Here is a 17754-nt window from a genome sequence, read left to right as displayed (position 1 = left end):
ATTCTGCCGGATCTGTAAACAAAATGTTTTGTCCCAAATAAGTAAGTAGGCTGAGAATTCAGAGGAAATAATCGGGTCGTTATTAGCGTTGTAAAATGGAAAGCCTTGGTCTGCCGCTGTGGTCAGTGCAGGAATGTAACAATAAGCCCTCTTTACAGCTCCTGACAATCCCTTTTATATTCACCAGCCAGCAAGCCCGGGTGATAAGAATGAATGAACGCGTTTGCAATCACCCCGGAGACATTTTCACATTTCTCAAACACCACAGTGACTGCATACACTCGCTGTCTTACCCTGCTGCAAAGCAAATATTGGTTATACTTATTAGAAAACGTATAGAAAACCTGTGGGACTACTTGCTTGTTTAAACAGTTTAGTGTACATTTTTAAGATGACAGCATTAGAGACCTGCTGGTAAGCGTGATACAGAGTTCACTCATTGCCCCATATACCAGGAAATGTTCTACTTTTTTAATCGAAGCAGATGATTCACTGGAGGTCACTGATGATTTATAAATCTGTTAACCGCTCTTCATGTGGTTTCTAAACTGTTCAGGCTTTTGCAAGAAATACAGCTTTTGTTTTAATTTGGATTTGCATAATTGGCTCATTTTCAGTCAATGTGTAGCTGCTTCGTTTTGTAATGAACTTCCATAATATTGCTAAAATATATGGGAGGTGGCTAATTCATTAAAAATCTAAGTAATGCTTAAATTCTCCTTTTTATGGTAAATTAAAATGTATTCGTCTATCAATCATTGCTCTGTCAATCAATAATTTCCTTCAAGCCTTTAACAAAAACAGGGAGTACACTTCCAGATATATTGCATTAGTTGATTTTGTTTGTTACAGTCAGTTTGTCATGAGCACAGGAACAGGAACAAACACTCCTCCTTTGTTCAGTATAAGAAGTGTGCACACACACTGAACCCACACCACTGCAGTATGTGGCTGTAGTTTGATTTCAAGAGGCGCTCTGAAAGTTAAGAAAAGTGCAGCCTTTCTCACCTTTCATCAGATTTTAGCGAGGGGTGAATGGAGCGATGTCATCAAACCAGTTTGAGCAAGAATTGTAAGACATAATTCAAAAGCAAGTTGTGTAATTGCACTGCGCCCCTCGTCACCCTCCCACCTCCCAATCCTCCCACTCCTCTCAGACTCGAGAGCGAACCACACGAGGGAAGAGTGGAACCTGGGCCTCACACTGGTCGATTTCATAAGCTGGACTGACCAGTGTCGAAGTCAGGAAATCTTCTGAGCTACTTGTTGGTTGCTTTCCAGCACAGCTTGATGGAAAAATGCACCTAATAATGAAAGCTTATATTAAGTGGCAGTGTGAATTGATTCAATTTATTTAGCAGGGGCTGGCAGTTAAAATTGGAGTGCCAATTTCTCCATATAAGTGCAAATATGTCTTATATTTCATACTTTCAGCTACAGCCCCAGTTTGGGCCTCTTCTGTAGTAACATTAGATTAAAGCCACAGAGCGAAGAAGCTGTTTTTCTGAAAAATGAAACTCAGTAGTTTATTTAAAGCGGCGCTATGTAGTTTTGTAGAAGTAAAAACTGAGGTAATAATACAAACTCAGAAATATTTAGTTTTTCCATAACTAAATAAACAAGCTGTTGTTGGAGGAAAATAAGGTCCCCAGAACACTGTTTGAGGCTAGAAAGGTGGCAGGGTCCGCCACATATAAGCAAATGTTGTTGTCTTTTAAGGTCAGTTTGTTTATTTAGTTTGTTTAGGCATAAAAAAATCACTCAAGATCTTCCTCTTCTTATAATAATTTCTTCCCCAAAACTACAAAGTGCACCTTTAACAACACTTTCTGATTAGGTTTCTCCAAAACATTCAGTCTTCTAATAACCTGAATGCTAAAATGTTCTGTCCGTTGCATGATGAAACAGATTTTTAACCAGTTTTTCAAGCTGTGTCACTGTTTCCTAACATGTTAGCTGGAAATGATGTATGTCTGCGCTCAATTCGAACGTTGTGAAACAAAATGTAAAAAGATGTTCAACTATCTAAATATGCTGCTTTTTCCTCCAGCTGTCTGACTCTTGAATGCTAAACCTCTGGCACTTATTATATATAAGTATATTGCCCTTGGATCGTCTTCATAGTGCCTTGTGTAGATCGTGAACATGCTGTCTTTTTCAACCGATCTAATTGATTGAGTTGTTCAGTGAGGAGAAATGTAGTCAACTTTGCAAAGCAGCTACCTCTATTTCTGAATCATTTGTTTCTTTTTGAAACTGTGGCGTTAAACGCAATACATTATATTCTGTCTTTCATTGTGTCAGTTATTTGTGAAATCTTGTGAAAAATTTGAAAACAATGAAAACGTCCCCAAAGTCCCTTTTTTAAATATCGCAATTTTGTAAGATGTTAAGTTAGGAGAAAATTGTTGTGAAATGCTGTTAATTATTTGGGCTTTCTTGTAAATTTGCCAAATGTTCTACATTAAGTTCTCTCTTTCTTTGAGGACAAAACATTGTGTCCTTTTCTCCCCAGTGATGTAAATGTTAAGGTACATATAGAAAGAGGAAGTGAAATCGTCAAGTAATCACTGGAGACGCATGTTAATGCCAAGTGTGAACTGACAGACTCGGAGCTGTCCACTAGAGTCATTCAGGACGGATGGTAACACAAGGTCTGAACTGCCTCTTAATCTCCCCGAGATGCCCGGCATGGCAAAGCGTTACCGGAGAGATCACTGAGGCAGGGGCATCTATGGACCGGGGACAGGACAATACCAGAATTTTGAATTTCAATACAATACCTTGAAAAATATAGATGTTCGATACTACAGGGAAAGGGGACATAACATTGTTTTTCTGTGTACTATGTGTTAAGAACAACTGCATTTAAATTAATTTACCTCTCGAGGAGGTTGGGCGATGTTGGCCTCAACTTGATGTCGGGGAGGAGAGCGAAAACGTGTAGCTAGTGCTGGTGTATCGATACTGTGAGAAATGAGTATTGAAACTGTTTTAAATATTCAGAATTGATATGTATCTATATTAAGATGTTTTTGACAACACTACTGTCTACACACCCACTTTAAAAAAAAGAGATTTGTATAGGCTACTTTCTGCTAAATTTCAGGTGCCACAGTACAACCAATGAAAATGTTTAGTCATACTTGACAGATTTTTTGGCGCATGTGCAACCAAAACAGTCGCACCCGGGAGCCCTGCCAAATACACACTCATTTGTCACAGCAAGGGCTCACCATGAAGCCACCGGCAGCCTGTTGTTGGGCACTGATCTAGTCAGAGCAGGTCCTGAAAGGGGGGTGGCAATCAGCGACCTGGCACCCTTGATTTACACCTCCCGACAAGGAGAGCAATTGTAAGGTGATGAAACTGTCCCCCACCCACCGCCTCTCCAAAAATACTCAGTCAAAAACACTACACAGAAACTGCCACTGCTGTCTCAAGTACCAAAGTCATGAGTTGTTTGACATATGGACAATAGAATGATTTTTGCACTTGTCAACCTCAACAATGTTTGACTAATCTTGGCTGACAGGTTCACGTTTGAAAATTATATACAGCTTGAAAATGGAGTAATCTGGCACACCTACGATCTGTCACTTTGACCACATAGGTGTCTGAGAAGGAAGGCTTGTTGTGTCAGTACTTTACCCTTGACACCGTGACCCAGGTAAAAGTAAGTGTGCTTGTTATTGTGCTCTCACACTTTAGAGGTAATAATTACCTCATTGCCAACTTTGGCAGAGAGATACAATACATTTGTAAGAGAGTGCAGCGGGCAGCACGCCGGTGAATCACCAAATGATCTTTGGTCTCGAGCCATTTCTTTACAGGATACACATCAAACAAACCCAAGAGGGAACTTTGTGGTTTCATAGGCTTGCTCTCTCACTCCAGTTCACTCTATTTAAAGACCACGGCCTGAATAACTTTGGTTTCATTTTATTCCCTGGACTGACTGAAGTGTATTGTCAGCCGGCTGCACTTGCCATGTCACCCCTACCAAACAGCTGGCACATTCGATAACCCGCTCCACTCCCGGCCCTGCTTACAAGACATTTATAGGAGAGCCTGTACTGTTGAGGATGACTCTTGAGCATTTTCACAAGAAGGGAGTATTTCTTAGAGTTGTAGTGACGCCACTTTCTAACTGCTGTAATATCTAATCCTGCACAGCTAAAGAGATGACAAATCTCTCTCGATTAACTGTAACTGCAGCCGTTACAGTTAAGTGGTTGTATGCAAATTTATTGAACATTGCTTTGAGCTGAAATAGTTGTGATGATTAATGCTTGTTTGCCTTTGATGTCACATGATTAGGAGTATGATCTGATATCATCCAAAACAGCATCGGCTGGAAAACTTTTCACCTTGTGAGTCTGCGTTTGTTTGTCATCGAAGCAAAATGTGGTCCTGGAGACACCTTTTGAAGTGGGAAATACCACAGAAACTGTTTTTCGGGCAGGTGTTCATATGTCTGTCTATGTGTTTGGACAGCTTTTTGTCAGCGCGATAGCATCACAACCGTGCAAAACACAGTCATGACACTTTAAAGGTGTGCAGCTGAGATCAAAATGAAGGCAGAGTTGGAAAATGGGTGTGGTGCGAGCAAGGGAGCCAGAAGTAGGGCCATAGTTACCCCTACTTTACACCACCGGCCCACATTTGTGGTCCTGGAGACACCTTTAGAGAGCCAAGGTCATGCCCCTTCTGGTGGACCACATGGGACATTATTTCTTAAAAATATGATCCCATTTGAATTGTGCCATGAATTATACATATGACTACTCTGTTTAGGCTGCTGCAGGAATGAGTCCTAAAAACACGGAAATAGGTTCACTTTTTTGCACTTCTGGTACCTCAGGCTCAAAGTCTATTGGTTTTTTGAATAGGTCTTGAGTTAGATGGCTGTAACAAGGTCTATGTTTTACACAAGCTTAAATAAGTGAGTCAATACCTCACGTTTGAATCTTTAAAGCATTTACGTGTCTTAAAAAATACGGTTGCAATTTGCTAAATGAGACTGCAGAATTATTCGGGGACATTATACGTCATCATGCAAAGTGTTGTAACTCTTCAACTTGTAGATTGATCACTTTATGGTAAAGTGTTTATAGTATAGTGTAGTATGACACTTAATGGTGGTGAGTTTGAAGTCATGTGACCCCAGTGTAGTTTGTATATAGCATTAGCTGTTTCTTTTAGCATTAGCTTTTTACTTCTGGTGATTACATTTACGCTTCAAAAATAATTTAAGTGGCGTTTATCTGTGAAGATTATCTTACTGAACAAGATATGTAAGTATCAAAAACTTCGCCACGGAGCTTATTTTCTCCAATAACTCAAAATCCAACGGAAAAATCACAAAAGGCTTTTTGTGTCAAGATGTCCCTGCCCCTGCAGCACTCTCTTGTAAAGGGAGCCACCTCAGAAGCAGCTTTTAGCACTTTGACAGGGATTTATATGTCTGTTGTGGACAGATTTTGTCAATGAAGGCAGAAGTTATTGAAAGTTGCTTTCTGTGTTTATGGTATACCTTAAAACTGACAGACGATTAAGTTTACAACCCTTCTCAAAGTGGATTACATCACATGTCAGTTTGGACACAGTGAACGTGTATCTCGGTGACCTCGGCATTTTGTGGTCGGTTTGAGGCTAGGTTGGAAAACAAGAGCACAGCGAAACCTTGAAAAGGGAAGTGTTGCAATCACTGAGTGTTTGTGTTTCTGCATGCTTACTGAGGCCTCAGTTCTCTCCAAGGCCCAGCGATAATATACGCCATCAGTCTAACAACCTGTTGCCCCTCCCCCCTCTATCCACCTCCTTTACAAGATCAGAAGCGCCAGTGCCTGTTGATGCTTGCAGCTGTAGTGAAAGGATTGTGGGATTGTACATTGTGGACAGACTATGTAGAGCTGACTTTCTTTAGTGTTTATGTACAGCATTTGTGTTCACACTACAGATTTATAGTTCAATACATTTTTGGACTTAAATTTAGGACTGACCTGTGACCTAGATACAATCTACATCAGGTATTCGCAGTGCTGTCCATGTGGATTTATTACGAGGACAACGGCATGTCATCATTGACCTTACATAATCACTTGGTATTATCTGGTCCTGTTTGCAACTTGTCTACATTAGTGTGAAACCAATTGGCATTTTGTTCTTGTGGGCATATTTTTTCCTCTCCAACTTGATCAAGCGTATGGATTTCCTTTACGTCTGGCTGACTTGACTCTGGTCTGATCACAGCTTGAACCAGACCACCTTGAGATGTCGCCTGCTGGATCTGAACACATTCTTATAATTTGCAAAAATGTGCAACTAAAGATTATTTGCATCGTTGTATCTAGAGCTGCACATTTAATCAAAAATATTATCGAAATTGCAATATGGCAAGGTGTAATATCCAAATCACAAAAGCTTTTGATAAGGGCATAATGTGCAACAAAGAGCATTATAATGAAGTACTGTGGAGTACAGAGATGCTCTGGCCTATATATATTGTTCTCCAGATGTAAGAAAACATGTTTGTTTGGTACAGACAGCAGCAAATGTCCTATCATCATGAATTTGAAAGTTTTCTGTGAAAATGAAAATTGCAATGAAAAAATGATAATTCTCACTAATTGTGCATTAAATCGCAATCTTAATATCTGTCAAAATAATAGCAATATGATTTATTTACTTTGTGTTGTTTATTTTTTATAAACAGTATCTTCTGTCTTTTGTTATTTAGTTTTAATTTTGTGCTGATTAAATTGGTCCTGACAAAACAATTCCAATTCAAGGTCCAGTTATTAGCTTTTTTCAGAACTTCTTTACTTTATCACAGTGTCTGTATCTGCAGTTTAATGAGTTGGAGATGGATCTGTTGGCATGCAAGCTCTGTCAGTAGCTGCTACGATTTTATCCACAGCACCTGTAGGACAGTTTCTTCTAAAGTTTGTGATACAGTTGAAAGTTAGAAAGTGAACCTTCAGACTACTTTTTTTTTTTGCACTTCACATCCATTGATGTTTTCCTTGTCATCGTGTTTTTAAATGCCATCCTAATGCATTTATTCACTTTAATTAGCCTCTGCCTCTTGAAAAGTTCTATATTATAAATCATTGTTTCCTTGTTTTGTTCGTAGGACAAATCCTTAATCAATAACTCAGTAATCCATGTAATTATGAACAAGTTTTTCCTCGCTCACAGTGTTACTGAAAGGGGAAACCATCATGCTGCTCCTTTTTAATTAACCTCAAAAGTTCATCTGTCTCAGAGGTGCAGGCGGCGAGACACCTTTTGAAGGCATCGGTCAATGAAAATCTGCCTCTCTAATGACTCTAATTGATGATTTGGAGCGCCAAGGCTTTTTTTTTCAGTCTCCAGGCTCAGAGTAGGTGATGTATTGAGAGCTTGAGCCAGCCTAGTCACCATAGCAACCTTTGTGATGTCTCCCACTTTATTTCTCTTTCCCGACAATACAAGAAGCATTTAAATTCTGAGATGCACCTGGTTTGTTTTGCTTGAGTTATGCCGTGGACTGAGTTTTAGTGCTCTACTTTAAAACAACAACAACACAAAAATCCCACTTCTGCCAAAGTTTTGTTTGTTCCCACATGGAGAAGTCAGCTCGGCCCGTTCTTCCTCTGCTGCCGCTCTTAAATTCCTCACTTACACACCAGCGCTGCCATGTTCCAGTTTCCAATGTGAGCCACTATTGGTACGGCCGGAGTGTATTAGATTCTCTATTGGGAATGTGGTGCTAAAAATACTGGCCTGGCTGAAAGTGTACACTGATAGAAGCCTGGACTCGCCGCCCTGTGATGATTCGCCTTACTCACAGGGTCACTCAGTACTCTGCTGGCTGACTTAACTGCGACTACAGAGCCACTATCCCCTCGTATCGTACACTGCCAACGTCTTTGCCTGTTAAACTCTTCTGTTTGAGTGTGTGTGAGGTCTTGTACAAGAAAGATGGAGGCTCTTTGTAGTTTTATATGTATTTCTTGATGGATCTACAGTAAGCCTCCTCTGGCAGTTGCCATCAGTTTGATAGGAAATGTTTCATTTGGAGGTGGATGTGTTGTAATTACAGGCTTGTGGCATGCCATCCATCCTTACAGTTCAGCTATCCTCCCAAGACCACAAACGCATGTCTAAAAGTAGTTTAAAAAGAGAAATGTACTTTATAAGAAGCCAAGTTTCTTTTATTAGCTTGCAGTTTAAACCTGTGTTAGGAGATCGTGTGTGTACTTTAAACAAAGTTGTAGGCTGAACTTTAGATAAGTGCTGTGGATCATGCATGCTGGTTAAGGTCATGGAGTGAAAAACTTGTTGTTTGGACACTCAGTAATTGGACACTGTGTGTGTGCCGGTTGTCTTGTACTGTTATGCAACAGAAGGTGTAAAACGAGCTGCTGCCATAAAGAGGTGCACGCCTAGCTGTTATACCGCTTCCCCACATGGCTGACCAGTTGGCCTGATGTGCTCAGCTCAGTGGTGGGTCGGTTGGTAAACAAATACAGTCCTCTCACCAGGCAGCACACCTCCAGCTGCACTCATGACTTTGTGAACTGTAAAATCGGGCCTGGAATGTCCCACGTTGCACCTGCAAAGACAAACATCTTTATGGCCGTCATTACTTGTGTTATGTCACACAAAGCATATATTCAAGAGCTTGGCTGTTGTCCCAAAGAAAAGTTGAGGAAATCCTTATTACTGTCAGTACTCTCCATAAAGACCCCCCTGAGTGTTATAGCGTTTGATATATTTCACAGGTGGTTTCCCGATCGCTGTTATGCATTATCTGGAGTAGGGCTGCGCAATATATATATATCATTATGGTGAAATGAGACTATCTGCCTTCATAGATTCCCGATATCGTTATGTCGTGATAAGGGTTGTCTTTTACTGGTTAACACTGCTGCATTACAGTAAAGTGATGTAATTTTCATAACTTACCAGACTGTTCTACTTCCTCTAATACTTGCTTTTACCCACTTAGTCTTTATTAGTCTTGTGTTAATATTTTGTGACAGTACCAGTAGTCATCCTTACAATATTGAGGCTATTTCAAAATATTAAGATATATATTGTGTATTGTGATATAAGCTAAAAATATTGTGGTATTATTTTGAGGCCTGCTGCCCAGCCCTAATCTGGAGTTTCATTACAGTTCACATTCTAATAAAGCTGAAACAATTGGTTGATTCATCAATTAGTTGCTTGTAAGTTTTTTGTAAATCAGTCATTCATGTTTGGTTTATTTTGATAATTTCGTTGTATGATTTCCAAAAACAATTGTACAAGACAAATAATTTTACCCACTATACTTATACACGTTACATGAGCAGAAGAGGAGCAGGAAAAAGAAAACGTATTTGTGTCAAGATTTCAAAGAGAACAACCAGTGATGAAATAAACCTAAGTACAGTTTACTCAAGTACTCTTCTTTGGTACAATTTCCAGGTACTTGAGTACTTTTCTGCTACTTTATACTTCCTCTCTACTACATTTATTTGATAACTTTCGTAACTTGTTACTTTGTAGATTCTGATTATTCAGTGTTTAAACACTATTAATTGTGACGTGTTACCAATCAGATAGTCTTGTTGGTGGGACACTGTGTGTGAGGATGTTGCATCAGACCCAAATCATCTTGGGATCTGACAAATTGTGCTAGGCTTTTTTCACTATTTTGTCATGAAATAAACTAAATGATTTATTTGAGAAAATAATTGACTAAAATAGTAGTTGGTCGCAGCCCTACATTAATCTCTAGCACTGCGTCATTGTGATACAGTAGAATTTAAAATTATCGAGGCAACAAAAACTACCCAGAGTTAAGAAATCCTTCATCAAACAGGCTCATGCGTCTGGGTGAGGACTGACAAAGCCACAAATCTACTACTGGTGCAATACACTGCCATTAGTGCCACAGTTCCCCTCTCAGACAAATATTTTTAGTGCATTAGCTAATGTTTTTTATGGTCTTGACTTTCAGAAGCAAGTCCATAAATCAACTAAGCGTAACCAAGGATGAGCACAGCCTCAGTCTGATGACAGCACTCCATATTTGACAGTGGCTCATGGCCAGATATGTGGTTGCTAAACAAAGTGTCACTGAAGATGGTCTGGTCTTCATCAAAGCCAGAGACATAACCGCATATTTTTCTGTAAAATATCCCCTCTAATTACCAAGAGAGCAATTTCTTTTCCTCCTTGAGACCATGTCTGACTTACTCGACCCTGTTTTTCCAGTTTAGAGAGCAGACGTCTTGCCTAACGCATCAGTCACGTTCAGCAGTTGTAATCCTTCCGAGAGTCATAACATTTCCTGTTCATTTAAGCAATGCTGTCCAGTTACCCAGAAGACTTTACTGTACAACTCAGTCTTTACATGCAGCATTGTTTGAGCCTCGCTTTAACATACATGAAGATATCTAGTTTCTAATGAACCCATGTCTTTCCCTTTTATGTCTTCTCAGTTTGTCCAAGCAAGGACATCCGGAACAATGTGACCAACCTGCAGACACTTGAGAACTGCACTGTGATCGAAGGCCACCTGAAGATCTTACTCATGTTCAGGACCAAGCCCGAAGATTTCCGAGGCCTCAGTTACCCCAAACTGTTAGTGGTCACCGACTACCTGTTGCTCTTCAGAGTTTACGGCCTGGAGAGCCTCAACGACCTCTTCCCCAACCTAACTGTGATCAGAGGCAACAACCTGTTCTTCAACTATGCTCTGGTGATGTTCGAGATGCTCCAGCTGCGAGAGATCGGCCTCCATAGCTTGATGAACATCACCCGTGGAGCTGTGAGAATTGAGAAGAACCCAGATCTCTGCTATCTCTCCACTCTCGACTGGTCTAAAATCCTCGACTCAGTGGAGGACAACTACATCATGGCGAACAAGAATGATCGAGAGTGTGGAGACGTGTGCCCAGGGGCGGCCATCGGAAAGACGACCTGCCAGACGACCACCATCAACGGACACTTCAGTGAGCGCTGCTGGACTCAGAACCACTGCCAAAGAAGTAAGCAGTCTCTGTTATACTCTGATGTAATTTATTATATTTCTGTGATTCTTTATTTATGGTAAAACTGTGGTCATGCAATCTGAGATGGCAATACTTCCTCGACCTGATCCGTCGTGTTACATATCATGGTCCTGGATGACGGCATTCATTAAAACAGAAAGAATGGTGGTAGTAGCAGCAATTCAATTGGGGTTAATATCGCCAAGTGCTAAAGAACTTAATCGCTTACAGCTTTGAAGAGATCGTTTATTCCCAAACTTTTCTAATTTTGTGTGGATATTTGCTGCTTTTTATTTGTTTATGTTGGTACATTTCTATTGTTTTACCGATTAAATGGTTTATGGATTAATTTGGGTAAACTACTGAACATATTGATCAATAATGAAAGCTGCTGTTAGCTGCAGTATAACAGTACCAAGTAAGATTATAAACCCCTTAAAATTCACCTTATTAAAAGTTAAATTTCCTCTTAAATTATGTCAAAATCTGTCGATATTTCAACCACACCATATGGTTTTAATCAGCTGATGAAACATGCTCAGTTTTGTTTCTACAATAGGTAATAATGCTAAAAAAGTCATTTGTAGGGGTGTAACGGTACACAGAAGTCAAGGCAAGGTACCGTGATGGTTCGTTATGAATACATGTACCGCTACACCCTAGTTATTACACCGGAAACATTAGCACTACACTTGTTTTAGATGAGTAATTGTATCAAGCACTCAAAGTTTTTCACATGAGCAGCAGCAGCTGTTGGCATAGTTCTTCTCAGCTATTTTTCCATCAACACATCATTTTCCATTTCCATTGCCCTTTGCTTTTGCCACACGTCCTACCAGTCTAACACTTACAGAATTCAACTCTCCATTTTGATCAAATAATAGCACATGAGAGTTAATGTTTAAAATCGAATTATGAATCGCAGCCTAAAACTTGCGAAAAGGTTAGTTGTGTCCCTTTTTAGTGTTGAAATATCAGAGCTGTATCATTTGCTCCGGTTTAGTTAAGTAGGCCAAGTTCTGTGTCAACGCAGCTCAGACCGCACTATGACGTGACGCAACACCTCGCCAGTTAGTCTTTGAATGTTTACTCTCAACAGACTGTAGTGTTGTCATTGCTCATGTTGTGTGGAGGAGGTAGAGAAGGTATCAGACATCATGGCACATTTCTCACCGTGCCCTTTAATCAGAGCTCCTCCTTCCCTCTGTGTCTTGGCTTTTACTGTAAAATGACAAGCCCACCTCATTTCACACTGCCAAAGAGTTCAAGTTCAAGTGCTGAGAAGAATTTTGCATATGGGTGCTGTCTGAACACCTTGGCTCGCACCATTACGCAACACAGAGTACATTGGTTTAACAGCTCTTTTGAACGGGTTTATCTGCATATTCCTTTCTTACAGGCTCTTATTAATGTTTGTTCGTTGTTGTGGCTACATGCAGTTTCTGTTTATCTGAGCGAGGTCCATTATTATACTCCTCATTCCACTTGCCACTAGTTTTTATAGGTTTCCCACTTACTACTTTGTGCTTGAATTGATCAAGCTCATCACAATTGGCAGAACAGGCCCAGAAGGCAGTTTGTGAAATGGTGGTGAAGTGGTGAAAGTCCTGGCAGATGTGTGTTATATAAAAAGTCTCACAACAGAGATGATTTCCTTATTGTGTGCAATGACGATAAATCAAGACCAGGTGACAACTGGCAAGATCTGATCTTCAGTCATGGGTCTGCATTCTGCAGGGGCAGGGCTTGTGGTCCTGTGGTCTGGGCCCAGCGGTTTTTTGCCTACTTTCACTAAAGCATGAAAAGATCCGCTAAGCCTGAGCTGGAACCACAGGGCAGAGTGCAAGTAATTCTGTGTACTCCTCAGATGTACCCTTTACTGCTTTTTATAGGTTTACTGTATTTCTTAAAGTGAGCTACTTTTCCCAAACTTGTTGCATTTCATTGCTGAGTCTAATACAAAAAGAGGCATTTTAGAGATAAAAGAAAAATGACTTTTTTTCATCTCAAATAGTGAAGTGTCTTTTAGCTTTCTTAATTAAAAGATCAACTTTAAACTGAGGATTTTGCTGTTTTTAAACATTTTGTAATGCAAAGCATAGTCAGTGCTCAAAGTACCAAAGGTGACTGCAGGTCACACACACTTTATGTAGTCCGTACACCAACAGAAAACAACGCTGCAGGACCACGAGGCTTGGCTTAGCTCCCATGTTTGGAGTCACAACCCATTTCCCTTCCCTGCTTCTATAACAGGGATCATTTGAGCTTCTCCCAGAGCAGCCGCTGTTAATTTCCCCCTCCCTTTCAGCAAAGTGGCAAAACAAGGTTGCAGGAGATGCTCATTACCGAAGCTGATTAGATTTGTCTACGGGCACCCACACAAACGCATACCATGTCAGCAGCTGTAATGGTGGCAAATACAAGACATCATCCTGTCAAGCATCTTTCACATCTTTGCAATAAACTGTTTTGAGTGAAATTATGTTTGATATTTTATGGAGTTTTGTTAAAGGTCAAAGCCAGACAAACATGCAAAAAAATGTCCTAACAGAGGTTGAACACTTAGATCTTACTGTGCATTTTAGATGTTGTGTTGTATTGTAGGCTGAAACACATTATGTTCATTATTAATCGACCAATCATTAAGTGTGAAAAAAAAGTGCGAACAATGCTCATCACCATTCCTGGAGCCCAAGGTAACATTTTCAGATTGCTTCTTCTTTCCAACCAACAGTCTGAAACCTAAAGACTCTTCATTTAATATAATAAATTACAAAGAAAAGCAGCAAATTGACATCATGACTTCTTGACATATCTACTTGAAAATGATCAATATAGGTGATTAATTTTCTTTCGATTGACTATCTAAATGCCACTTTTGACAGCATCATCAGACCGATAAATGAAGTGAATGTGATTGATCCATTTATCACTTGCAAAATGGGATTCTGACATATCTTATTTCTTGAGGCTTAACAAGCTTAATAATATATTTCATAAAAGTTAGACAAGACGGGGAACCTTCAGCACAAAATGTTTCAGGAGAACATGAAGTAGCTCAGTATTCTCTTGTTCTTCAAAATCAAGCTCAGATACATCCACGTAGTTTTCTGCATAATGTAGCTTTGGCCAACAGCCCATGTCCTTTTTTTAAGGCACCCACATGCAGCCCAAAATCTATGACTATGACGCAACACTGTCCATCCTGTTGTTCATGGCTGTATTTGTTATATCAGGGCTATACATGTTATTCAAAAAAGAATTGCAGTTTATTTTGAAAAAAAAACAAAAACATATTTTTACTGACAATGATTAATAATTGCGAACCCCTCTAGTTTTTAATATCAAGTCTGTTATAAACGCAGGCTTATTAAATCTGTTGCAAAACAAAACTGACCTTTCTTTCGTTTTTAAAATTGAAATGAAATGATGGGCTTGCGTAGAGAGAAATATTAGTTGAGTCTATTTACTTGTGATGACTTACTATTTCTTGCCAACACTCATTTGAAGATAATGGGCATCTGATTGTGGTTTGGCCGTTATGTGGCACAGGTTTTTTGGCTGTAAGTACATCAGCTTAGTCTGAGCTGTGAAAGGGGCTGGCAGCGGAAAATATTGGCTGTGACTCAAATAAGGAATCTGGAGCTTCCTATTGGGACATTATTGTTTTCCACAGTGAAACTGCACTGACAGTTTGTCCATCTGTCCATCACTTTTTTCAATTTCCAAGTATTCTTTATTAGAGGGTTGACAGTTTAAAGATGTGGAATGATGAGCAACGATGGAGTCTGGCCAGATTCAAACCAGGGTTTCACAGAGAAAACCCAAGGGTGCCCCTAATCTTGTATATCTAATGGTCTTATTCAAATTTGGGGAAAATGCCAGTGGAAGTATGAAGTACCTTCTGAGTCATATCAGTGCCCATAAGTTCTAATGACTGTAAAACGAAATCTTATGGTGTTTCCTTTCTAATTTTGACATGAACGACATCTGTCTTGTGCTTTTACAGTCATTTTCACATTGACTTGGATTGAAGAGCTCTTCAGGTCATGGAGATTGTATGAACAGATAAATGAAACTGCTTGAATGACATTAAAAACTTAATAACTTCATGCATTTTGTTAAAAACCTTTTTAACATGAAAAATGTCCTGGTTATCTTGGGAAATCTGCACATCTTGAAAAGTCTTTAATTTGCAAAAGTCTTAAATATTTTCTAGCGCATGATGTGAGCATGTTACTGGATTTTTGGGACCAACGGCGATATTGGGGAGTAAAATTCGATATAGATGTATCAGCTGATTTTCTTATATAGTCGTAAAATATGCATAAACACATTTTTGCAGTTATCCTTCACACTCAGTGTCATACACTTGTGAAAAAGATACGAACGTCACAAAAGGCAGGATATTGTACAGTTTAACAATAAACTTAAATGTCCAAAATAAAATTTGGAGCAAACGGCACTGGAAATGTAATAATTAAAACCTATCCCAAGCGTCTTTTCTACATTATGTTCTGAAGAAAGAAATCATATTGGCAAATATCAGACAACATAAACTCCGATACTGATATATCTGCTGTATATAGGATGTTGTTTTAAGGCTTTTTGTGGAGTTTCAGACAGAACCATCATATCTTTAGCAAAGACTACTGCCAACTACAGAAGCTAGGAAGTTTATTGTCATCATTGGAAGCGTCAAACTGAAATGACTCAGTTATTTTCATTGGTTAATCCATCCATCCATTTTCTATGTCTTCATGATTTTTATTATATTATAATAATTCGATTTGTTATTGTAGTAATTAAATCCAGAATGCATCTGCTAAAGTGTGATCTACAAAACAAAGGGTCTTTGTTGTAATCAAATGCAGCTTATGTTTGTTCTTTTAGTGGAGCAGAGTCTGTTGCAGGCATTTCACTAAGCCCAGAGAGACATATAAAAGGGCATGAATCTATTTCCCTGGTGGCTAATATTTTACACACATTATTAAGTGATCTTAATTATCTACCCTCAGCCGGAGATGAGACAAGTGGGGCGGGGGTCATCCGCCTCCTCAGCTGCTGCAACAGCTTTCACCAGTGTTTGGGTTGCAAGATCTGTTACATATTTAATAAGCTCCCATAAGGTGGAGAGCAGCTCGTAACAGACGCCTCAACCTCTGATTCGTTTGGCACTCTCCACACTTGTAGCACGTGTGCCTCTGTAGCCTGCGGGCAGATGGAGACTACTGACAGTTTTGGCAGGCTGTCACAATTGGAGTATTGCTATGAATCACATGTGAGTCGGGTCAGGTAAGGTGCCGGACCTTACTTAATATGGATGTTCCAAATTTAATCTTGGCTCACATCACATATGTCTGTCCACCAATCACATGATGGAGATTTGTCAGGGTCACTGTGTGTGTAATGGCAACACAAACATGGCTTATAAATCACAAAGGGACGTAACCTCTGTGTGTTTGTGTGCGTATGTGTGCAGACAGGGCGGACGGCTATTGTTTAGTCCTGCTGCTAGGAAACGGGAGAGTAACACTGTGGTGTAATCGTGGATATGAACACATCTGTCATTCACCCAGCCTGTATTTGAAGGAAAAGCGAGGTCACCGGTCACAACGGGGGTGAGGGAGGGTGAGCGTGTTTGGGGTATGGGTCCCGCCTCACCGTTGACCCTCAGCTCTCCTCTCCGCCGACCTTGTCGCAGCTCCCACACGCAATGGTCAGCGGTGGCGCCATGATCCTTTTCCACTCTGAACAATGGCAGACATAGAAGTTCACGGGGCCTTCTTCCCAATTGTTTCCTGTCTTTGTTGGTCTGCTTCCTCTCCGAGGTTATGAATGGACACAGGGGCCTGAGGTCCTGCCTCAGAAGCGGTAGACACTTTTATGAGACCAAAATACTGATGGGTGACCCGTGGAGGTCATCAAGGCAGGAAAGAGGACAAACTTAGCTGCTAGTAAAGCTGTCTGTGGGGAAATGGGAGGATATTGTTACTAAGCTTTATTATTTTGAGATGGAAGTGACCCCTGGTGTGACAAAACCTGAAGGAACTTTATTATATTGTCTTGACTTGTGTACATTATTGGCACTGAAAACTGTGACTGTAGCACTGCCTTAAAAACATGTGTTTGAAAGCCAAACCAGCCTTGTCCTCCTCCCATCACATGAATCATTCCTTCTGTTTCTATTTTTGACCTGGCCCTCATTCATTCGGTATCCTCTATATGATGTTGAACCTTAAAGCCAGAATCTGTAGCTCTCTGCAAGTTGTTTTTCCTCAAGTAAATTAAATTGTGTTCAAACTTAAACAAAGGTGATAGAAAATCGAAGACAGATGTACTTTATGTTAGCTCACAATGTGCAAAGTACATTTTCCGTCACAATTACTCAATACAGACCCCTGTGATTTTATTACAGGCCTGCAACCTCACATAGCATGAGACCAAACATCATCCAAATACAATATATACTGTATATACACATATGGCCAGTGAGTTTACAGTGTAAAGGCCATAGATTTTCTCATGAGTTAGTAAATTACCTGTCCAAAAGAAACATTGCAACCTCGTCGACATATTTGGATGTCTGTCCTTCTTTCTTTGTTTCCACCGTGCAAATGCTTTAAAAACAATATTCAACTTGTCTGTGAGCTGTTTGTCTTTTATTTTCGGTGAGTTCCACATTTCCAGAAAAGAAAACGATAAAGAACATTTTAATAAA

General features: G+C 39.9%; 1 protein-coding gene across 1 annotated transcript in view; it reads left to right on the top strand.

The window, feature by feature from the left end:
• The window catches only part of insra (insulin receptor a), a 56677-nt gene that overhangs the window by 1808 nt on the left and 37115 nt on the right, over positions 1–17754 (top strand). The window contains exon 2 of the mRNA XM_084368853.1: positions 10482–11030. Coding sequence (XP_084224979.1) covers positions 10482–11030 — 549 coding nt within the window. The remainder of the gene's footprint in view (positions 1–10481; positions 11031–17754) is intronic.

This window comes from Pagrus pagrus, assembly GCF_965226575.1.
Source record: "Pagrus pagrus genome assembly, chromosome: 12".
NCBI classification, from domain to species: domain Eukaryota; kingdom Metazoa; phylum Chordata; class Actinopteri; order Spariformes; family Sparidae; genus Pagrus; species Pagrus pagrus.
This window is presented reverse-complemented; position numbering and strand designations above follow the sequence as displayed.